The sequence below is a fragment of the Salvia hispanica genome, chromosome 3, assembly GCF_029641045.1.
Source record: "Salvia hispanica isolate PSC_SH4W2 chromosome 3, Shi_PSC_v1, whole genome shotgun sequence".
Classification (NCBI taxonomy): domain Eukaryota; kingdom Viridiplantae; phylum Streptophyta; class Magnoliopsida; order Lamiales; family Lamiaceae; genus Salvia; species Salvia hispanica.
In genome coordinates this window covers 46,343,422-46,366,609 of record NC_142694.1, presented here as the reverse complement: position 1 = coordinate 46,366,609, position 23,188 = coordinate 46,343,422, and the positions used below count along the sequence as shown (strand labels likewise).

The 23,188-nt window shown below is 36.3% G+C and overlaps 4 protein-coding genes across 8 annotated transcripts; 2 read left to right on the top strand and 2 right to left on the bottom strand.

The window, feature by feature from the left end:
• Positions 1-150: 150 nt before the first annotated feature.
• Positions 151-3,948, bottom strand: LOC125212326 (putative glycosyltransferase At5g03795). 4 transcript variants are annotated; one of them, XM_089067824.1, is made up of 6 exons: positions 3,809-3,892; positions 3,571-3,597; positions 2,111-3,185; positions 1,894-2,024; positions 1,109-1,457; positions 151-1,021 (listed from the first exon to the last, which is right to left on the bottom strand). In XM_089067824.1, exons 3-6 carry the CDS (start codon positions 3,173-3,175, stop codon positions 356-358), a joined length of 2,211 nt encoding a protein of 736 aa, XP_088923950.1. In that variant the 5' UTR covers positions 3,176-3,185; positions 3,571-3,597; positions 3,809-3,892; the 3' UTR covers positions 151-355. The 4 variants fall into 4 exon arrangements, with proteins under 4 accessions (XP_088923950.1, XP_088923951.1, XP_088923949.1 ...); XM_089067825.1 differs by lacking the exon at positions 3,809-3,892 and adding an exon at positions 3,737-3,752; XM_089067823.1 differs by lacking the exon at positions 3,571-3,597 and having other exon boundaries at positions 3,809-3,948.
• Positions 3,949-11,163: 7,215 nt separating this feature from the next.
• Positions 11,164-12,325, bottom strand: LOC148930943 (uncharacterized). The gene has a single exon (XM_089066464.1). The coding sequence runs from the start codon at positions 12,323-12,325 to the stop codon at positions 11,306-11,308; it is 1,020 nt and encodes a 339-aa protein (XP_088922590.1). The 3' UTR covers positions 11,164-11,305.
• A 1,456-nt stretch (positions 12,326-13,781) lies between these two features.
• LOC125212327 (Ribosomal protein S5 domain 2-like superfamily protein) lies at positions 13,782-16,331 on the top strand. The gene is made up of 7 exons (XM_048112457.2): positions 13,782-14,079; positions 14,387-14,500; positions 14,838-14,959; positions 15,197-15,269; positions 15,366-15,433; positions 15,744-15,876; positions 15,982-16,331. The coding sequence occupies exons 1-7, from the start codon at positions 13,974-13,976 to the stop codon at positions 16,101-16,103; spliced, it is 738 nt and encodes a 245-aa protein (XP_047968414.2). The 5' UTR covers positions 13,782-13,973; the 3' UTR covers positions 16,104-16,331.
• A 2,496-nt stretch (positions 16,332-18,827) lies between these two features.
• Positions 18,828-22,265, top strand: LOC125212325 (carotenoid 9,10(9',10')-cleavage dioxygenase 1-like). 2 transcript variants are annotated; one of them, XM_089067699.1, is made up of 11 exons: positions 18,828-18,955; positions 19,056-19,196; positions 19,290-19,395; positions 20,097-20,356; positions 20,453-20,632; positions 20,709-20,787; positions 20,889-20,940; positions 21,018-21,080; positions 21,156-21,589; positions 21,662-21,864; positions 21,935-22,265. In XM_089067699.1, exons 1-11 carry the CDS (start codon positions 18,848-18,850, stop codon positions 22,037-22,039), a joined length of 1,731 nt encoding a protein of 576 aa, XP_088923825.1. In that variant the 5' UTR covers positions 18,828-18,847; the 3' UTR covers positions 22,040-22,265. The 2 variants fall into 2 exon arrangements, with proteins under 2 accessions (XP_088923825.1, XP_047968412.2); XM_048112455.2 differs by having other exon boundaries at positions 20,859-20,940.
• Positions 22,266-23,188: the final 923 nt, after the last annotated feature.

Below are 23,188 nucleotides of genomic sequence, written 5' to 3'. Positions count from 1 at the left end.
TGTAAATGAGTTGTTTTTTTGTTAAAAATAAAAATTGATCACTTGTAATTGTTTTAGGACAAACAATAAATGAATATCAGTCACTTGCGTTGGGACTGAGGGTGTATGTTTAAGCTGGTTCCCAATGGAAAGTTAAAGGGGACACAAGAATGATGCAAAGAGAGAAGAGAGAGAGAATACTCATCTTCCAAACTATTTACACACAGAATTTATGACCTTTATGAGTTGATATGATCAACCAATTCACCCTTTATTTTTACAAATTTTCATTCTTGCTATCACTATGAACACAAATAATTAAAAAAAAAACAAAAGAACTTGTGTGTAGACATCTACAAACAATAAATTATAATGACTAAGATTTAGTCTGAAACACTCTATTATACCAAATAGAATGCAAAATCATATGAAAAACATCATACTTCACTGGCCTTTGATGCCACAGAAAATGCTGCTGCACCTTCTTCACCCTCCCCTGCATCTCCAGGTACCTCTTCCTCGGTATCGACTCGAGTATCCTCTTCAGGTCCGGTATATCCTTCTCGAGAACGAACACCGCGAACGACTCCCAGTTCAGCGTCTCGAAGAACGGGGGGACGAAGTTGTCCGAGATGATCACGGGCACGCACTCGTAGAAGATGGCCTCCACCACCCGGGGGCTGTTCACCTCAAACCCTCGTGCGCAGATGCAGTACTTGCTGCTCTTCATGTACTGCACGTAGCTCGTCTGCCCCCTCGCCTTCTTGCGTATCTGCCCGAATATCTTCATGTCGGGGTCCTTGCCCTGCCACTGCTTCAGCAGGATCGGCCGGAGATAGCCGTGCATGTTGCCTGCGAAGAAGGCGAGATTCCGCCTCTGGGACGGGGGGTGGCCCCCGAGCTGTCTTAGCGGGTTTTGAGGCGTTTGGATGTACGTCTCGGGGAGGGACGTGTCTTTGCCGAACGTGAACCCTTCTTTCACGTCGGCGTTGCAGAGGGACCGGATGCAGTTCATCATGATCTCCCTCGTCTCAGCCGGCGCCTGAGGAAGAAAAACGAAAAAAGAAATGAGATTCTGACATTGCGTTTCTCTATCATTGGAAACGATGTATGTAGGAATGAGATGTACCCAATCGTGACAGGCGACAAGGAAATGATCGGATCCGGTAGTTCTGTTCCAGAAAGGGTATTTGGCGGTGATCGTCTGGAGGTAGTTGCTTAGCGTGTCGATCAAGGGCTTGCGATTGTGAGAGTCAGGAACGTAGAGAGAGACCTCTAACTGACGCGTGCTGAAAGGCATGTAGAAGAGGTGGGCCTTTTTAGGCTTTTTGGTGATGAATTTCTTGTACGACTTTAGCTGCTTCATGAACCAGCCCTCGGAGGCGTATATGCCTTTGAGAGGCGGCTGGTGAAATATAGGCCGTTCACCTTCAGCGTAGATGTAAACCTTGAGAGTCTCCTCCATCAACTCATAGCTCCTGCACTCAACAATTTGGAATCGAATGAACGAATGTAAACAGTAATTTTACGAGCAAGTTTCTCAACACAAAGCATATCATATTCTTATCATACTAAACTAGATGTAAACCTTGAGAGTCTCCCCAACCAACTCGTAGCTCCTGCACTCAACAATTTGGAATCGAATGAACAGATGTAGATAGTAATTTTATAAGCAAGTTTCTCAACATGAAGCAAATCATAATCTTATCATACTAAACAACGTTTATAGGAATTAATTGATTCAAGATTGTTTTTAAGCTATGCTAATGCATTTTAAAGCCTGAACTTCCAAAACCACATTCATAACATAAGCAAACATTAAACACCTAAACAAGTACGCTCGAAACATTAAGAATTTCAGCAACAGAGAAATAACACTTGCAGAAATTTACAAGAAGTTTTAAGTTTGCTCACCTTTTGAAAGCAGAGAAGTTGCGAAACAAGCTAACATCAAACTGAGGATCATTTTCTATCAAGGGAGCATTCTCGATTAGGGCTTTTGCATTTCGTAGTTCACTATCTGCAGGTGAAGACCATTGAATCTTCTGCAAACAGATTAAAAATTAGTGACGATGGACCATACGCTCCATGTTAAGTGTCTAACTAACACTAGTTGAGTGCATATATTTACCGGTGGTTGGTACGAGAGATGACTCTGCACGAGCATATTGCTCATTTTAGATATTGTTAGTACTGCAGGTTCTGGTTCACTAATTCTTTCTTTCGTTCTTCTGGAATGATCTGCGTTCGGAATGCTGGGATTTTCACTTTTCAGCAGTAAATTGTTGGACTCTTTCCCCATTGTTACATTTGGAGGAGGTGATTCTGTAGAAGTGCTTCGACTTGGTACTGGATTTTGTGGAGGAAAAGAGTGGGAGAGCAAACTAGACGGCGATCCAGCAGCTGAAGGAGTTTCCTTAGAAACATTTTCTTCCTTTCTATCAATACTTTGAACGACATCTCCATTCCCATCATGCTTCATCGAATCATTAGCTCTGGAAGCTTCTTCCAGCTCCTGAAGCCCGTCATCAGTGCTCTCAATATAATTTCTCACTGCTGTATCAATGATTGAGTCACGATCCATTTCCAACGAGTCCTTCAAAGAAATCTCATCCTCTGGATCAATGCCATCTTCGTCTATGGTGCCATTCAAGGTGGTCTTTCCATCTCCCAGACGAAAATCATCACCCAATGTATCGTTCAAACCATTTCCCAGACGAGAATCATCGTCGCCTAAAGTATCGTTCAAGCCATTTTCCAGATGAAAATCACCACCTAAAGTATCAATGATCTTCGTACCATTTTCAAGAACAAAGTCGTCACCAAAAGTATCATTCAAAGCTTTTCCATTTTCCAAACCAAACCCATCACCTAAACTTTCATTCAGTGTCTTTCCACTTCCCGAGACAAACTCATCTTTACCATTCCTCGTATCATCATACGTTTCCTTTATAGCACCAGGCACCCCATCACCAACACTCAAATTTGTAGAATCTCTATTAAACGGATCCCGAATGGAAATGGTCTTAATAGTTGCTACACGAGAGTTGGTAGTCTCGAACACAGAGGATAACAAGACATTCCCATATGGAAGCTCAAAATACTGTACAAACAAAACCAACCCGAAAACCACCGCCATTAGCAACAGCATCCTCCTTGTCTCCACAAGGCATACATAACGAAGCTCGTTGCCCATGCTCAAACCCCTAGAATATTCAGAAACACACAATCAAGAGCTAAATTGAACCTAGTGGGGCTCAAATGCATATATGGATATCGAATTCAGTACAACATAAATTCATTTATTCAAACATAAATTCAATAACCATGGAAACAATTAAACCAATTACAAGCAAAATAGCAATTCAATTATGAGATCAATAGGGCTTTTCAGAGAGAAATAAGACACAATTCAATCATCAAATACAGTAGCAAAACTCAAATATTTTCACCAAAACAAGCAGCAGCAGCAACAATAACAATCACAAAACCCAAAATTCAAGAACCTAACAGATTAACGAAATCAATTAAAACCCAGAAAAGAAAAAAATAATTGAAAAACAAAAACTGCAAGTATTATAAAATTAATACCTGAATTGGTGAGCTGCAAGAACTACACTGCAAACGAACCTTTCAACTCAAAATCCGATTAATAAATAAACAACCAACAAATATCAATCATTGCATGCAATATTAATCAGTCAACTGTAACAACAATTGAATATACAAATTAAAAGAAGCAGCCATCTTTTTCGACCTCAAATTAGGTGAGCAGATTTTCCCAATAACAACCACGTGGAAGCGAAACTTATGAAATTGATCACCTCACCTGCTCGAATTGTGTCAATTACTCATATATTCGATCCAAGTTCACTTCTGTTCCAATGGGTTTTTTATTCTGGCGTTGCTTCAGCAGTCGGTGACACTTTTCGTCTGTAATTTTCCTTTTTTGGGGTTTAGAAATTGTGTTCTAACAGTCTCTTGAAATGACGAATTTAGCCTTTGACTTATGGTTTTACACGTCATTAACTGAATATAGATGATCTTTTCATTAAATGGCAAATCAAAATAAATATGGTAAATTGGTAATACTCCATCTATTCTCTCCTAACTAAATTCAGTCACAATTTTATAGGTATTAAGAAATTGTATTAAAAAATAAGAGAGAAAAATAAAATAGAAAAAAATAAAAAGAAAGTAAAGTAGGTAATTGATAAAGTAAGAGTGATTAATTGTTTTATTTTTTTAAAAAAAAACGACTCACCTTAGTTGAGACGATGGAGTACAATAAATGAAACTATTTATAATTACTTCAAAGCATAAAATTATGAACAAATCTTTGGAAAGTTTGTAATATAGAAAGGATTTCGATCACTTTAATGTTATTTATGAAGTGAACTAGTATAACAAAAACATTTGTACTATGTTTGTATATTTTTGGTACTTAATCAAATAAATATCATAAGAGAATTCTAAAGAAAAACATAATTACATTTGAGATATTTTCTTTATTATTTTGAATTTTTTTCTTTACCCTTTTGTTACATTAAGGTCTATTTTAGTACATTTATTTCTCTTTCATCTAGTATTATAATTCTTCTCATCTTCTTTTTCTTTACTTAAATTTTGATTTCTCTAATTTCTCTCTCATCATCTATTCAATGTATCCATTTATTATTTGAATTCCTTTTATCTTATCATAATTATATCAACAAAATTGTCTTATTTTACAAATTTTACATACGTTGTTATATAGATATAATCATGTAAATATAGTTTCAAATGTATACTTTTTCTTATTTTAATTTTAATAATAAATATATGTAATATTTTAGTGTATAGATTTTATATATTGAATACAAGATAATAATCTATAACAATAATAATATAGGTATAATATCATATTACATGATTATGTATGTATAATTGTACTAATGATTATAAAATTTTCTAAAATAAGTCTAATTTTGTTGATATAATAATGATAAGATAAAAGAAGTCCAAATAACAAGATGCATGGAATAAAATATAAATGATAGAGAAGTAAAAGGAAATCAAATTATAAAAACGGGTGAGAGATAAATTATAATGTACAATGGCTAAAAAAAGTCTGACAATATTAAAAATGGTAAACAAAAATGTACTACTCCATATAATAAATATAGATTAAAAACATGAAATAATTAATCACATACTACAATATTCAATTGTTAAATTATATAGAAGATCATATTAAAGAATTGAACAAAGAGGAATCACCCATTAATTTTGAAAACTTTTTCATACACTACGTTTGCTTGTAGAATTAAATGAACATAAATAAAGTTTTTTATTGATAAAATAGATTCACTCATGTCTTCATGTATCCAATTAACCATTACAACATTAATTTAATATCAAAATAATTAAAAAATATTAGAATCAATCAAAATAATTAAAAGTAAAATATATACAAAACCGATCGATTATGACTTTAATGTATAATAAACCCGATATGAAAATGCAATTTACTATAATTAAAGTTATAACTTCAATACATTTTCACGTCGCCTCATTTGAAGTGTATCCATTTTATTTAATACATTAGAAAATCTAATTTTTTTTATGTTTCAACTTTATGAAACGAGTATTCAATAACATTTTTGTTTTTCTCCAAAATTTTCCTTTTATATATGTATAGATAGATTAATTTAATTTTTTATAATAAAAAAGTAATATTATTAATTAATAATCATATATTCCATTCACTGATAAATTTAAATTGAACTTAATTTATCAATTACAAGAAAAATAAGGTAAAAAAAAGTTACTCCCTCCGTCCCCGATTAATTGTCACTCTTTTCCATTTCAGTCCGTCCCTCAATAATTGTTACACTTTATTTTTACCATAAATGGTAAGTAGGTCCCACATCCCACAAACTCACTTTACTCACATTTTATTATAAAACCAATATAAAAAAGTGTCTCACATTCCACTAACCTTTTCAACTAACTTTTCTTTAAATTTCTTAAAATCCGTGCCCAGTTAAAGAGTGACAATTAATCAGGAACACAGGGAATATCTAACTACCATCTACATACACTTCTTCCATTTCCCTTCCCATACATAAATGATAAACCTACCATCACTGCACCCTAAAATACCATGGCTGCCCACTTGACTTCCTTTATCACGTTTGGCTTTCGACTAGGATATTGGACATTGAGCTCAATTCTTATATTTTTAAAAATAGAAAATTCTAACTTTGTGTATTTTATAGTATATTAATTAATGTCGAAAACAAACATTTTTGGTTTCGCAAAGATTAATATATAGAACAAAATAAATGAAATGAAAAAGGATATAAAACGAATGTGGACTCAATGCTATGATGCGAGAAAATAGATAAATGAATTGAATAGTGATATTCATCTATATCGCATAAAATTAAACAACTTTCTAACAATTATTAAACTAATAGTGGTTACAAGAAAATGGAAAGTTAAAAGGTAAAAAAATTTAAAAAGTAATTATATACTCCCTCTCTCTGTCCCATTAGATATTAAATAATATATTTGTTAGTATATGATATTATAAATTACAATGACATTTTGATTAATTTTCCAAAAACTTCCCTTTTTTATATGTATAAATGAATTAGACTGAATTATACTCATTCTGTTCAAAAAAAAAAAATTTATTTTGCCATTTTAGGATATCAACAATAAATAGTCATATTTCTAAAAATGAAAATTTTATCTTGCATATTTTATTTACTCTCTTCTATACTTTATTCACTTTTTCCCACTATCTCTCTTATTTTATCTATTTTTTTTCTTCTTTCTTATTTCATCAGTTTCTTTTGAAAACTCGTACTCTTTTTAAAGATGAGAGTAAAGGAGCATCCGCATCGCGGCTTGATGTTGTCTCGGTCTCGTCTCGACGAGACGAGACAGCATCGAGACAGCGTTGCGACGCTGGTCTCGTCGCGTCGAGACGAGACATCTCGTCGCGCGACGCGTGCGGAAGAGGCCGGCCTCGAGCTGGCGAGCCACGCGTGCGGGCCACGTGGCGCGCGCTGGCGGATGGCGGAATTATGACGTAATAATTTTTATTTTATTTTTTTTTTAAATTCAAAAAATTCAAAAAAAAAATTAAACGGTCAAAAGACCGTTGCAAACGATTGATTTTTTCATTTTTTTTCCTGTTATTATTCTATAAATACTCCATTCCTCTTCCATTCCCCATTTTACACACAAACACTACACTAATCTATTCTTTTCTCTCCAATTGTTGAAAAAATGTCCGGCGATGGAAACTCCAGCAGTGGCGGCAGGCGGCGCTCCGGCGGGTTCGACTTGAACTCGTTCGACGATTGGGCGAGCATGTACAACTTTTTGGGTACTCCCGGTTCGTCGCCGGGCACCTAAGCCTCGACGACTCCGCCGGCGTACCAAACACCAAATTTTGATGTGGATGCATACTATCGTCCCTCCCCCCAGAGGTACGGGCAATCGCTGGGATTATCCCAAATTCTGGAGAATTTTTTGCCGCCTGAACGCACTTTGCCCGACTGGCCAATAGGTGGAGGCTCCGGCAGGATCGGCGTCAATGCCGAGGAGGAAGAGGGCGACCACCACGACTTTGTGGGGGACGGCGACCGTCATCCATACAGCGAAAAGGAGATGTTGGCGCTCTACGACGTTTGGATCAGAGTCTCGTACGATCCCGTCGTCGGGAATCAACAAACCCACTTGTGCTTCTGGAATAAAGTCACCGAAGTTTACAACGCACGAAGAGCGAAGAAGACCTTTACCCGCAACGTGAAGATGCTCCGCAGTCACTGGGACCGATGCGACAAAGATGTCAAAAAATTTTGTGCGATATACAGGGCAGAAGAGGCGAATTACCAAAGCGGAGCCAGTGGAGCCGACATTCTGAGAGCGGCGTTGCGGGTCTTCAAAGACGACGTCAGTAAAGATTTCAAGTATGTCGAAGTTTGGTCGCACGTCCACCACCTTGAAAGGTGGGTTGGAGGTGTCGAGTCGGGCTCGGGCTCAAAACGCACAAAGCACACGGCGTGTGGCCACTACTCGTCTAGTGATGGCGGCGAAGGCAACACCTCACAAGAGGGCACGCCAACCGATGATACAGGGGGAGTCTTCTTCCAGTTCACGGCGTCGGCCGCAAGGGACCAAGGCGGCGAAGGCGGCGAGAGCGAGGGGGAGAGGGAGAGGGAGGGGGAGGGGCCGCGGCGAATCAAGCCAGGCGGGCGACGGCTCGGGCTCCGGCACGGGCACGGGCTCGAACACCCTAATGTCCATGTACCTGGTCGCCACGATGGCTGACACTTCAAAAATGAGTCCTCCCCAATTTGAAACCCATATGGACGGAATTGCGCATTTGAAAGCTCAACTTGGTATTCATACTCGATCTAACTTGGGTGCACCGCCGACTTCGGGGGATGATTCGCCGGCGGAGTAGTTTTTATAATTTAATTTAGAGTATTTTAATTATTGTATTTTAAATTTTTTTAGGATTTTAATTATGTATTTTTAATTTTTTTTTAGGATTTTAATTATGTATTTTTTTTATTTTTTAGGCCTTTAAATTGGAAATAAAAATTTAAAATGAATTGAATGAATAGTTAAGGGATGAGATGGTTAAGAGATGGAGGGATGCATGTGTTGTCTCTTAGTTAAGAGATGAGTTGAAAAGTACAATAAGGCCCATTAGACTATGTTTATCAGCAACCACCCAACCCAACCCAACCAGCCACTTTTTCAATATTTAATTTATTTCTATCTCCTCCACATCATCTTCCACATCATCAATATTTATCCAACCCAACCACCCACATTTTCATGGTTTATCAATGACCACCCCAACCACCCAACCACACTATTATATATTTATTTTTATATTATTTTTTAATAATATTATTAATACATGAAATACTTATTATTGTAAATTTATAGAAAAACGTAATAAATGACAAACTAAAAATTATAAAAACAAACAAAAAAAAATATACATTACAATAATTGAAATATAAAATTTAAAATACATAATTGGTGCTCATACATAAGATGAAAACTAGACATTCAATTGCAATTGCCGAATTTTGCCCATATATGCTCAACCAAATCGTCTCGCAGAGCTTTGTGAGCTTCTCTGTTTTGAAGTTGGGCTTTGTTTTTCATGTAAGAAGCTAGACTCGCAATTCTATTCGTAGAATATATGAAATCATTATTCGCATCTCCATCTCCATTCTCATGACTACTTTGTCCAAGTCGATCTTGAATAAATTCTGCTGGATCACAATAGTTCGAATATGTGCTTCTTTCGTCTTCCACTATCATATTGTGCAAGATTATGCAAGCAATCATTATCTTCCCCATAATATCACGATCCCAAATAAGACATGGACATTTGATAAAAGCAAAACGAGCTTGCAAAACACCAAAAGCTCGTTCAACATCTTTTCGCGCAGACTCTTGATGTCGAGCAAACAACTTGTGCCTCATCGTTTGTGGACCTGGTATAGATTTGACAAACGCCGCCCATTGAGGATATATGCCATCAGTGAGATAATATCCCATATTTTTTTCCTGGCCATTTACTATGTAATTGACCTTCGGTGCTCGACCTTCCAAAATATCATCAAAAACAGGAGATTGATCAAGCACATTAATATCATTTCTCGAACCTGGAGTTCCAAAAAAAGCATGCCATATCCACAAATCTTGAGATGCTACTGCTTCCAAGATGATTGTCGGATTCCCGCTTCTTCCGGCATATTGTCCAGCCCATGCAGTGGGACAATTCTTCCATTCCCAATGCATGCAGTCAATACTACCCAACATGCCTGGAAACCCACGTTGTTCTCCAATATGCAGAAGTCTTGCCAAGTCTTCTTCGGTGGGCTTTCGCAAGTACTCATCGCCGAAGTTAGAGATTACACCTTCAACGAACTTGATGAGAGATTTGCGAATGAGTTGTGCGCTCATTCTCAAATATTCGTCGTGCAAGTCGGCCGCCGCCCCGTAGGCCAACATCCTCATCGCTGCTGTACATTTCTGAATTGCAGACATACCAAGTCGACCGGTAGCATCACGCTTCTGCACAAAAAAGTTGTCGGTGTCGATGAGCTTGTTCATTATTTTTTCGAACAAAGGTTTTCGCATGCGATACCTTGTTCGAAAAATATCTGGAGGATAGATTGGATCTTCAGCAAAGTACTGCTCGAAAATAATATCATGACCCTCTTCGCGTTTCCTTTCAATGTATCTCCTTTTAGCTCTAGCCGTCTGGGTTGTAGGTTGTGAAGGCAAGGTTGTTGGCCAAATAGCTATATCCTCGATTAGTTGATCGAGTTGCTGATTTTGTTCAACAATTTTTTCTTCCCATTCATTGTCTTCAAGAAGATTGAAAGCTTCAAAATTAGAACTTGATGACATTTTTTAGGGAGAGTTGGCTCAATAATCGTGAGAGGATTTGTGTATAATTTTCTTGAAGCATATAAGTAAATATATAGAAGTAATTTGTTGAGCATAGGATTCCACTACTATCATTTGTGATCACATGGGTTGTCCTTGGATTCCACCACCACTTGTGATAGAAAATGACTTGTCATGTAATCATACTTTGATTTTCGTGATCACATGGGTTGTCATTGGATTCCACCCCCACTTGATAGAAAATGACTTGTCATATAGTCACACTTTGATTTTCGTGATCACATGGGTTATCATTGGATTCCACCACCACTTGTGATAGAAAATGCCTTGTCATGTAGCCATACTTTGATTTTCGTGATCACATGGGATGTCATTAGATTCCACCACCATTTGTGATAGAAAATGCCTTGTCATGTAGCCATACTTTGATTTTCGTGATCACATGGGTTATCATTGGATTCCACCACCACTTGTGATAGAAAATGCCTTGTCATGTAGCCATACTTTGATTTTCGTGATCACATGGGATGTCATTAGATTCCACCACCATTTGTGATAGAAAATGCCTTGTCATGTAGCCATACTTTGATTTTCGTGATCACATGGGTTGTCATTGGATTCCACCCCCACTTGATAGAAAATGACTTGTCATATAGTCACACTTTGATTTTCGTGATCACATGGGATGTCATTGGATTCCACCCCCACTTGTAATGTCATGTAGTCATACTTTGATTGAAGGGCTTATCACATAAACTGGAAATTACATAAGCAACATAAATTAAAGATTACATACTAAGCAACAGAAATTGAAGATTACACACTAAGCAACAGAAGTTGAAATTTGCATAATAAGAAACATACATTGAAAACAGATAAACTACGATCAATTCCCAAATAATTCTGCTATTAGATTGCGTTTCAACGTTTCTTCTTCTGGAGTTAAGTCCCTCCTAGCCATCAGCGGAGTAAGGATAGCTGCCTTGATGTTCCGTTCCTGAATATCACTAGCTGCTTTGATCTTCCGTTCTTGAATATCACATTCCCTTTCACGTGTAACTCTCATTTCACGCAGTGCTGCAGTGAAATCATTAGGGATTGTATATGAAGACGTTGCAACTTCTTTGCCTCTTCTTTTAGCCTTACTCTTAGCTTGATCTCTTCCGGTAGGACGCTGCAATGTTGAAGAACGACTCTCAGGAATGGAGTCAATTTGAGGTCCTCCTTCCTCACTAGTCCTCGACCTTTTTGAGCTCCCACGACTTTCTTCAAGACTATCTTCATCTGGCTGGAAACGCGTTGAACCAGTACTATTCAATTTCAATTCCCACTTAGGATTGTATCTCATCACCTCCTCAAACACCTTATGGTGAGTAAATTTTCTCTTACCATACAGTTGTTGAGCGGCTTTCTCAATGTCCTCTTTAGATTGGCCACTTGTAGCTCGATCATGTGCTTTTTTGTATGCAGCAATCCACTTTGTGACATTTGTGTTGAGTCGTTTGTAGCGTTGTCTCAATGACTCTAAACTTCTTTGTTGGCCCATTCCTGGATTTTCTTTTCTTGCTTCCTCATATTGATCAAGAACCTTTTGCCATAGATGGGCATTAGTTTGGTTGGTGCCAACAATTGCATCCCTGCTCACGAAACAATAAGCAGACATTAATGACATGTCTTCTTGCTCACTCCAATCATGTGGAGTGTTTGAAGCACTCAAGTTGGTTGGTGATATGACTTGGCTTGAATGTTGGTTTTGAAATGAATTTTGGAATTGATCAGAATTTGGAAAATCATCAAAACTAGGGAAATAATCTTGAGAAGGATTAAAATTTTGGGAAGGGTTGTAGTTTTGGGAAGGATAGAAATTTGGGGAATCGGAGAATATATTATTCTCATCATCATCCATAGTTAGCAACAAAGTAAGCTTAAAAATATGAAATTTTATCAAACAAGAAGATTATAGGAGGAGGAAAGAGATATTTTTTTTTGTGTGCAAACTATAGCAAATGTGGTCTCTATTTATAGAGGAAGAAAAATTATGAATTTTGATATAATTTTTATAATTTTATAATATTTTATATTAAAGATATATTAATTTAAAAGTATATATATATCAACCAATGAGATTGTGCCATTTGGCACAATCTCATTGGATGATGGAATGGAGACCGCCTGGTTGGTGTTTGGGTGGAGAGAGACCGTGGTCTACTTGAGATTGAGACAATATTATTGATTTTTTATTTTTTTTTTAAAGGTGGGGTGAGGTGGCGGTCGACCCACCCCACCGATAAACATAGTCTTAATAGTGAAGAGATGAGACGGTTAAGAGACGAGGATACAGATGGCCTAAAACACCTTTGGAGAATTGGGTATGCATATTCCTAGCATGGAGAAAATTTTGTTAGAACCAATAGTATCAGGATAAGTAGTGTAATTTCGTTTTTGGAACTTTTTGCCCTTTTTGTTGACATTCCCAATTTCATAATAAAATGATCTATTGACTACTAGTAGTACTATTAGGTGGCGTTCGGTTGTTATTATTATTTATCATGAGACTATCCATCTATAATTAAGTTGTTGGTTTATTTTAATTGGAGGGGGAGGCTATGACTAATTATCATGAGACTATCCATCTAAGATTAAGTTGTGGGGGTCAATTTTATCAACCAAACATGATACATATTTAATAATGAGATTTAGTCTTGCCAACCGAACAAACCCTTAAAATACTCCCGTCCCACATTAGCTATCACATTTGCATCTCTGTATTCATTTTATAAAAATATAATAAATTTTTTAAGTCAAAATTATTAAAATAAAAGTGAATAATATACATAAACTATTCTCAGCTTTAATCTTTCTCTTATTTTACTATTTCTCAATTTTAACTCTTTATTATTATCATTTTCATAAAACTAATGTACAAATGCGTGTTACAGTTAATGCGGAAAGGAGTAGTACTAGTTTTCGCGTATTAATTTATAGAACAAGCTACCAAAATTTATTATTAGTAAAAAAAAAAGAAAAGAGGAAAAAAAGTGCTAGATCTCGAATTGCGGTTTTAGCTTCTCAGAGCATCTCCAAGGGGGAAAGGTATATTGAGAAGGTATATTTCTCATTTACCTCCTCAAAAAGGTTATTATACCTTCTTAAAAAGTAATGGACTCCAAGGAAAGAAGGTAAATTCAAAAAGCAAATAAAATAACTAACTTTATACCTTTTCTATCAAGAAGAGGTAAAGATACCTCCTCAAAATAAAAGAAGGTATAATACCTCCTCAAATACCCTTTCCCTTGGAGCATGAAATTTTATGAAGAAAAGGTAAAAATGGTAGTTATTTCTCTTTACCTCTCCATTTACCCTCTCCCTTGGAGTTGCTCTCATACTGTTGTTCATCTTCCCGCTAAACCCTTGTTGCCAAAACCCTAGATTTGAGCTTCAGCTTCAGAGAATTTTTTGTTAAATCTTCAATTTAGCTTGGAACAGAGAGAAAAGCTTCAGAAAAATTGATCTTCAATTGTGATTTGTGAAAATATTACAGAGAGCGCATATCAATGGATATAGAGAGAGCAGGTGGGCGTGGTGCTAACCAGCTGAGACCAATTGACTGTTCTCGCGACGTCCTCAGCCGCGCCCATGGCTCCGCTAGCTGTTCTCACGGTACAACTCATTTTTCCCCCCTTTTCCTCTTTTTCTACATTTAGGTTTTATTTTTTCGATTAGGTGTGAGCTCGCTTTGATTGTAGTTGCCTCGTTAATGATTTTAACAGTAAAAGCTTCGATTCTGAGATTTTGATTGTCATTGCGGCATTGCATTTCTTAAGTTGGTACTGATTTTGGTGATGACCTAAAAATGCGTAGGAAATTTTATTTAGGGCTAATCAATATCAAACCCAGAGTTCCTTATTGCAATTTCTTAATTAAGTTTATGTAGAATTGTTTCTAGTTTACATTTGCTATGTTTCAGGAGAGACTAGGGTGCTTGCTGCTGTTTTTGGACCTAAAGCCGGGACAAAGAAGAATGAGAACCCTGAGAAAGCTTGCATTGAAGTCATCTGGAAAGCCAAAACGGGACAGATTGGTGAGAATTCATATACAGTGTTAATGATTTCGTATCTGTGTAGCCAGCGATGCCAGTTCCCATTTGAATGTTTGCAATTTTGTGAGAAGAAACTGAGGTTATGCAACATATGTATTCTAGCATACTTTCATATTAAACTCTCTAGTATAAAGCTTGATGTATTTCATTCAGTTTGAGCTTCTAGGTTTTGCTGGTATTATGCTATGTTTTTTTTATTATGTTCTGTTATGTGTCCCTAAGGGATAATAACTGTTTGTGCTTTTTAAAATTAATTTATCTGATTGCAACTCATAGTTGATGTGCCATTGGCTAATTTTTGGATATGGGAATTTGTCAGGAAAAATTGAAAAGGAGTTTGAGATGATATTGAAGAGAACATTGCAAAATATCTGCCTTTTGACCGTTCATCCCAACACCACCACATCAATAATAGTTCAGGTTGTTCATGATGATGGTTCTGTATCCTTCCCCGGTTTGTTTGTTTTCTCTAATATATGGGATTCTGCCTTTTGATTTGAATCACTCACAAGGCAAAAAAGTCAATGTTACTCCTAACTGTTTTTAAAATATGAATCTTGTTACACATCCTTGTTTTTCTTGTCTGGTTTGGTTGCATACAGTGTCCAACATCTCTGTTTCTCTCCCTCATTTAATAGTCCTATAAACTTCTGGATTCTTTGACCAAGCATTTGTAAGCTTCTTCCATGTGCCATACATGCAACGTGTGCTGCTCTTGTAGATGCTGGTATCCCTTTGAAATCTCTTGCAGGTAATACATTGTAGTAGTGTTTCTTTCTTATGTTCCTATAATCCAGATTTTATAGACTGAGTAGAGTTCTGATGGTGTTGCATTCTTTTCCTCTAGTCTCCTTATGCTGTTGTCTCACTGAAAGTGGGCAAATATTATTGGATCCGAGCAAGCTAGAAGAACAGGTAATCTTGATATAATTTTTTCATTCTAGTTCGTAACTTCATTTCTTCCTTATTATCGTAGACCTGTGGAACCTGTCATTTCTTTCGTGCTAGTTTTTTGTGAAGTTTCTGGTAGTTTCTATGAAGTTTCCTGTCGGATATATACCTCCCCAGTAGTTCCATTCCTCACTTACAAGCAAAGTGAAACTCATCCCATGTTTTTCTGTTTGTAGTTTTATAATTTCAAAAGACTTGTAATCTGACATTTGGTGCATTCCATTTATGTCTATAAAAAGTGCCTCTTGTTTGACATGGTAGTTTACTGTGGCAGAAAATGAAGGCTTTTGTATGCTTAGTATTTCCCAGCTCAGTTCATTCAATAACCCCTGAAGAATCAACACCTGCAACCACAAAATCAACAGAGCAAGAGATCATTACGTCTCTTACACACGGTGTAATGACAGGTAATCTGGCTTGTTCCTATCTTGCAACTTTCTCATTTGTTAGTATATTTCAAAACTGCAATGTACTAATATCTTCATGCGTGCGGCTAATTGTTATTTATACAGTGGATGATTACTTTCACTGCGTAGAACAAGGACGAGCTGCAATTACTCCGTTATCCAATATTCTGAAAAAGAAAATGCGATCACAATCTGCAGGAGGTAACTACTCATCCAAGGCAGCTTGAACTTTGTTGCAGCCAAAACAACAATACAAGTGAAAATCATATTGATGGGTATTAAAATACTAGTATGTTTTTAGATATAGAGTAATGTTTCCAAATTGTTTTAGGTTTATTAATTGCACTGTTGTACTTTTTGGATATACTATATGGTTTATGCTTCGTTGTTTGTTATTGATTCGAATTTTTATGATCATGATTAATACCTTACAGATTTCAAGTATTGTTTGAGAAGGCTGGTAGCTAAATTGATTTTACATTTGTTTGATTTACTTAAAATCTTTAATTGATAAAGCGGTGTGATCATATGCTAATTATGTTTAATACTACTACTAACAAATAGCCACATAAAAAGTCATCATTTAAATCAATCTCTTTCTTAAAATAGCTCTAAACCTGAATTTCATACAGAATAATTTTTTATAAAAATATACTCCCTCTGTCCCACAAAAGATGTCACACTTGTGGGTCGGCACGAGATTTTAGGAGGTTTTATTTTGTGTGCTAAATGGAGAGAGAAAATATTATTTTTATATTTATGTGAGCGAACTTTTTCAAAAAATGGAAATGTGACATCTTTTGTGGGACAAACTAAAAAGGAAAGTGTGACATCTTTTGTGGGACGAAGGGAGTACTCCCTCTGTGCTAAGGAAGATGACCCCTTCCTTGGACGACACGGGAATTTATGCAATTTTATTTTGTGTGTGAAGTGGAGAGAGTAAGTTAAGAGAGAGGGAATAAAGTAGAGAAAAATGTGATTTCATTCTTAGTAATGGTTCATCATGATTAGGACAAATAAAAAAGAACAAAGTCATGAAACAAACAAAAATGTAGACAAAATTTATTAAGCAAACATAAAATGAAGGCAAATTCAGTAAACAAAATATTCATCCTAATTTACTGGCCAAGGAGAACAGATCTTTTCAAAACAAGCAAATCTTCTCAACCAACCCAAGTACAATTTTCCAAGTTCTCATCTATGTAAACAAGACAATAATATTTCAAGAAATAAGCTTACAACAACATTTACTAACTAAACATGAATCTTAGTAACATACAAAACTTAGGCCAACTTATACATCAAAAAGATCACAAAAGATGCAATCAAGCTCAGAGAAATACCCACATTAACATTTAATCCTCACCAAATGTGCAATCTTCTACCAAAGCAGCTATATTGCAGATCAAATCCACTCATTCAAGTAATGAAAAAAAATACTAAAGTCTGAAGTAGTTAGTTTTTACGAATAGATTTGCCATGGTTTCAACATTCGCAGGTCTGTTCATCCCGATCTTGTAACATTGCTATGAACTCCTCCTTATACGACAAGCCTACTTCATTCAAGTTGTCGAGCCGCAGCCAGGTTGGCAAGACTCGTCTCCTGAGCCTTGCTCTTCCTCTCGCCCTTTGCCACCGCCATCAAACACTTGTTAATGGCAAAATCAAACAAGCCCTTGTAATAAAACCATTTTTCTAAATAATTCTTTGTGTAAGTAACTTTATAATTTTTGTTATTAAAAAAAGATGACTAATTTTTACTGTAGTAGACTAGTTTATTAATCCCTTTCCCCCTTCTTTCTTAAGATGTTTCTGTTTGTATGGTTTGTTACACCCAACTACAATTTGTTATTGTCAATCATTCCCTCTCCTTAAGATGTTTCTATTTGTATAGTTCATTGCAGCCAAATAGTAAGAGTTAATGCTAATCCTTGTTGTAGTGAGTATTGAGACAAGATAATTAGATGTTTATGTTTAGATGGTTCATTGCAGCCAAAAACAAGTTGTTAATGTTAATTCTTCCTTCTCCTTTCTTAAGATCTTTCTGCTTGTATAGTTTATTGCACCCAAATTCAAGTTGTTATATAATGTTAATACATGTTGCAGTGACTATTAATACAAGATTAGATGTTTATGTTCGTATGGTTTGTTGCAGCCAAACACATGTAGTAGTTAAAGTTAATTCTTCTTATGATGTTTCTGTTTGTATGGTTTGTTGCATCCAAATACAGGTGTTAATGTTAATCCTTCTTGTAGTGACTATTAATACAAGATTAATTGTGCACATATCGCAATTCTTTTGTTTTGGCTGTTTCTTGTCCCAATCAAAATTGGTATTTCCCATGCTCCCAATAAGTGATAGTATTATCATAACCAATTGCTTGTTAACAAAGATAATTAATTTTATTCAAATTTTTAGACCAATCCAACGCTATTCACTTGGTTAGACACTTAATTTCCTCCATCCAATAAGTCAAATATAGTTATATTACCTTATGTTTTTCTATAAAGGCAAACAAACTAATGACTTGAAATCTGAAAATAGTGCCACAATTTTTTTTTTCTTTTTTTTTTGAATCTCTTTTTTTCGAGATTTTCGCAGCAACCGATGCATATGTAAATGTTTAATTCATCACAACCAAGATTTAGATATGTGAGATGTCGCTGATCAAAAGTCAATCTCTTTTACTACTACTACTATTTAATTTAGACATGTGTTCATCTGTCAAAAACAATGATGTGTATTAACGTTTAATTAATATAACTTTATAAACTCCATGCCATTTGCCATATATAGATTCCCCAACTGTAGAAGGCAGAAAGATGCTTCTTGAAACGACAAAACATGACTCAAGAAAATAAGATATCTTCAAAAATGGAGTACTATACTACTACTTATTGATTTGTCCTAAAACCCACACCTTATTCTTTTCATATATACATGTCAAACACACACAGACACATAATTGAGATGGGCAGTTTTGGAGTGAGTTGCTCCTCAATTAGACCTTCATATCCCCCTAAAAGCAACCATCATTCTCATTCTTCTTCTCTCTCATATTCTTCCACCACTCTCAAGGTATTCTTTCTTCAAATGCTTACATATTTGTCTACTGTCAATACATGTGTGTTTCAGTGTGTGCTGACATGTAAGCTTATGAGAATCTTTGGATATACAGCCATTGTTGAATGAGCTCCACAAAAGCAACCCCATTTTGCTCCAAGTGTCAAAAACGATCAAAGAGGCCTCACTGAGATTGTTGGATGCATTTGTCGATTCTGTATTCCACTTTATTGATCAGCCATTACTCCCATCTCAGGTAACACTTCTTGCAAATGGGATTCATAAAGTTTCAGTCTTTTCCATAACCAAAAAAGAAAGATTTCATTTTTTGAGAACATTTCATTCACAGAGCAATTTTGCTCCAGTGGAAGAGATCGGAGAAGCAGTAGACGTGACAGAATCGATAAATGGAAGGATCCCGGATGGTTTTCCGGCGGGCGCTTACATCAGAAATGGTAGCTTTCTTCGTTAGTTCCAATATGATATTCTTAGTTTTTTATAAATGATTGTTTTCGGATTACAAATAGTATATTAATAATTTATATCTAGTGCATAAATTTGTGCTGGCAGTTGTTTTCGTAAAGCAGATTTATGTCCGAAAAGGTAAGTCTTTGATCATGAAGTAGACAGTGACATAACAATGATTTTTTTCTCATATAGTTGGAGTTTTGGAGATTGTAGGAATCTTTATAGTAGTAAAAGCCAGAACTAGAGAATTAATTTTTTGTTGACGTAGAATAAAGCTCATTACAAGGATCTATGCATAAGGCTCCAAAAATTCCTGTTTGAATCAGTGAAACAAGTATATACAATCATATAATTCTTGTTTACTTGCTCTGCTTGACTTTGCAAGTTCCGTTTCTTGTGTTATCCTATGATGATTCTGTCATATCTGCTTGATTCTTACTCGTTGCCACCTATACACCCTGCCTCAAAAAAACTCCACAAGAAATAGAAGTTCAGTGGCATCATTCCCTTCTGTAGTTGGAACGGACAAATAGGTCTAGGATGTGTAAAAAGGTACGGTCTATTTCCTACAATAGCCTTTCTTACACGTATATGGGAGTATTACTTAGTGTTGTAACATGGAATGTTCCATTTTTTTGAGGTTTCTTGAATTTTCCTGACAAAAGATGATAATGTTGCCTTGGTGCAGGGCCAAACCCCCTATTTGGAGGTCTAAAATCGACAAATTCCATATTTGGAAAGTCTAGCCACACTTGGATAGAAGGAGAAGGCATGCTTCATGTTTTATACTTCTCTAAAAATGGTGAAGGAAAATGGGAGATTTCCTACAGAAACAAACATGTTGAAACAGACACTTTCAAGCAAGAAAAGGCTAGGAAGAAACCGGCGTTCCTCCCGGCTATAGAAGGAGATTCTCTAGCTGTGTTGTCTGCTTATCTTCTTAACTATGTGAGGATTACATATTGGTACTAAAAATTAGGTGGCTTTTGACCTTTTTTTTCAAATTGAGATCACTGATTAGGCGATTTCTCTGTTTTGTGTTAGTTGAGATTTGGGTTTGTGAACAAGTATCTGAGCAACACCAGTGTGTTTGAGCACTCTGGGAAGCTCTACTCATCTGCAGAGAATCATATCCCTCAAGACATAGACATTTTCACATTAGAAACGGGACGAAATTGGGATGTGAATGGTTCTTGGAATAGGCCATTTACCAGCCATCCAAAGGTAACTAACTTGATTTCATGTTTTTTTATCCACTTTTACTGTTTGCTTCGTCATCTGTTAATCTTTAGCAACACAGAGAGATCCAGACACGGGAGAGCTTGTAATTATGGGGATTCATCCGGAAAAGCCTTACTTCGAGCTTGGAGTGATCTCAGGTATGAATGCTAGAATCTTTTACATTATTAAGAACTGAATTGTTGAATCATTTACAATGAGTTTTCTTTAGTTGATGGAGATAAACTGCTTCATAAAGTAGATCTCGGACTAGATAGATGCTGCCTTTGCCATGAAATAGGGATCACAACGAGGTAAGAGCTCGTTGCAGAGGAAAATTAATTCAATTTTTGGCTTCATTTATGATGATAGATGGCCTTGTCTTGATCAGGTACAATGTAATCATGGATTTTCCTCTGACAATAGACATAAATCGACTGATAAGAGGCGGGCCGTGAGTGTTCTTCACCTTGATCATAACAGTATCTGATAAATCTAGAGCCATTTTTGATTGATTGCTCACTTGTAGTCTAATAAAGTACAATGAGGAAGAATATGCAAGGATTGGCATCATGCCTCGTTATGGAGAGGCCGATTCTCTCAAGTGGTTCAACGTGGAGCCAGGCTGTACTTTTCACATCATCAACTGCCATGAGCAAGACGATGATGTAGTTGTCTTGGCGTGCAGGGCCCGTGACTCCATGATACCAGGCCCCGACTTTGGCCTTAACAAGCACGAGTGGTTCTCAAAAGGGCTTGAGCAGACTGGTGCACATGCTCCATTTCTTTCGCGTGTTTATGAGTGGAGGCTCAACTTGCTCACGGGCGAAGTGGTGGCAGAGAAGAACCTCACGGGAACGGACTACTCCATGGAGTTCCCAATCATCAATGATAAGTATATTGGCAAAATATGCAAGTATGGCTACACACAGGTGGTCAGCTCCAAGGCCAGCTCCACATCAGGTAGCTCCTGTCATATTTCTAACGAGAAATCGAGCTTTTATAGTCCGTATTAAGGTTCACACGTTGTTTCAGGCACACCAAAATATGGAGGGATGGCCAAACTTCACCTACAAGAGAGGGAACAATGTGATGCACAGATCAAGGTCGAGCACCACAAGCTCCCGGGGAACACCTTCTGCTCGGGCATTGCTTTCGTGGCCAAAAGGAGAGGCGCAGATGAGGATGATGGATGGATCGTTGCATACATACATAATGAAGATAGGAACACATCTCATGTAACTAACTATGACAGAATCAGTTTTAGTGATGAAGTTTTTGGCGAATCTTGACACTTTTTTCTTGTAGGTGTACATCGTTGACGCCAAGAATTTCTGCAACGAGCCGGTTGCTGTAATCGATCTTCCAAGAAGAGTGCCTTATGGGTTTCATGGAGCTTTTGTGCCATTTTGACTGTGTATAAACAACTATATGAGATTAGGAAACAATAGTCATCACTTTGTCAAAGATATGTAACAATATAGTTTAGTGTGTTTGTGTCATTCAAGTGTTGGGACAAAGATTAAGAGAGACTGTCTTATTTCTTGAACATTAGAATAACTGAGAAGTCTTGTAAGATTTCACTGTATAATGTATTTGTATATACACAAGTTAATAAGATATTTTTTGTACTATTTAACTACTTTTCCCTATTATGAATGTGAAATCTTACAAGAATTCTCAGTTTTTCTAGTGAATTAAGACAGTTTCTCTAGTGAATTAAGACAGTTTCTCTTAAACCTATCACACGCTATCAACGAGTTGAGTTGTACACGTTCGTGAATAAATCCTGTGCAATGAAGGCTTTCCATCCAACCGCCTTAGAACACGAACTTAGTGTGCGAGTCAACGGGCTAGTAAACCAGTGACTATTAATACAAGATTAGATGTTTATTTTCGTATTGCTTGTTAGAACCAAATAAATGTAGTTAATGTTAACTCTTCTTATGATGTTTCTGTTTGTATGGTTTGTCATAAGCCAAGTACAAGTTGATTGTTAATGTTAATCCTTGTTGTAGTGACTATTTTTACAAGATAATTGTGCACCTTTCGCAATTTATTTTTTTGTTTTGGTTGTCTCGTCTCAGTCTAAATTTGCATTTCCCATGTTTCCGATAAGTGATAGTATTATCATAGTAGTAACTAGTAACCAATTGGTTGTTAGCAAAGATAATAAATTGAGGGGCGCACTCTAGTTGCATTTGAATAATCCGTTCTCACATTAATTTTATTATTGTTATTCATTAATTATATAATCTCATAAGTTTGTTAGTTATGGTTAATTTGATTTGAGCACTTGTCTTTAAATCGTGTTGTGTGAAACTGAAGAGTTATCGATCTCTTTTATTAGTATTAATTGTTGCCAAGGCTAATTGGAGATGCCCTATGATTTCTTAAAAGACAAGCATACTGATGATTTGAAATTTGGCAAATAATGCCACCATATTTTATTTTCGACAACTTGATTTTCTTTATCGAGATACTCGCAGTCATGCAAATGTAAATGTTTAATTCATCTAATTTAAACAAGATTTAGATATGTGAGATGTTGTTGATTCATGT

Excerpts from the sequence above, each read along its gene's own strand:
- LOC125212326 (XM_089067823.1), bottom strand. The coding sequence starts at position 3,175 with ATGGGCAACGAGCTTCGTTATGTATGCCTTGTGGAGACAAGGAGGATG. Across the intron at positions 2,025-2,110 it reads ATCTCTCGTACCAACCACCG|AAGATTCAATGGTCTTCACC; the intron begins GTAAATATATGC and ends ATCTGTTTGCAG. Across the intron at positions 1,458-1,893 it reads AACTTCTCTGCTTTCAAAAG|GAGCTATGAGTTGATGGAGG; the intron begins GTGAGCAAACTT and ends TGTTGAGTGCAG.
- LOC148930943 (XM_089066464.1), bottom strand. The coding sequence starts at position 12,325 with ATGGATGATGATGAGAATAATATATTCTCCGATTCCCCAAATTTCTAT.
- LOC125212327 (XM_048112457.2), top strand. The coding sequence starts at position 13,974 with ATGGATATAGAGAGAGCAGGTGGGCGTGGTGCTAACCAGCTGAGACCA. Across the intron at positions 15,270-15,365 it reads CCCTTTGAAATCTCTTGCAG|TCTCCTTATGCTGTTGTCTC; the intron begins GTAATACATTGT and ends CTTTTCCTCTAG. Across the intron at positions 15,434-15,743 it reads CGAGCAAGCTAGAAGAACAG|AAAATGAAGGCTTTTGTATG; the intron begins GTAATCTTGATA and ends TTACTGTGGCAG.
- LOC125212325 (XM_048112455.2), top strand. The coding sequence starts at position 18,848 with ATGGGCAGTTTTGGAGTGAGTTGCTCCTCAATTAGACCTTCATATCCC. Across the intron at positions 20,357-20,452 it reads CTGCTTATCTTCTTAACTAT|TTGAGATTTGGGTTTGTGAA; the intron begins GTGAGGATTACA and ends GTTTTGTGTTAG. Across the intron at positions 20,788-20,858 it reads CGAGCTTGGAGTGATCTCAG|TTGATGGAGATAAACTGCTT; the intron begins GTATGAATGCTA and ends AGTTTTCTTTAG.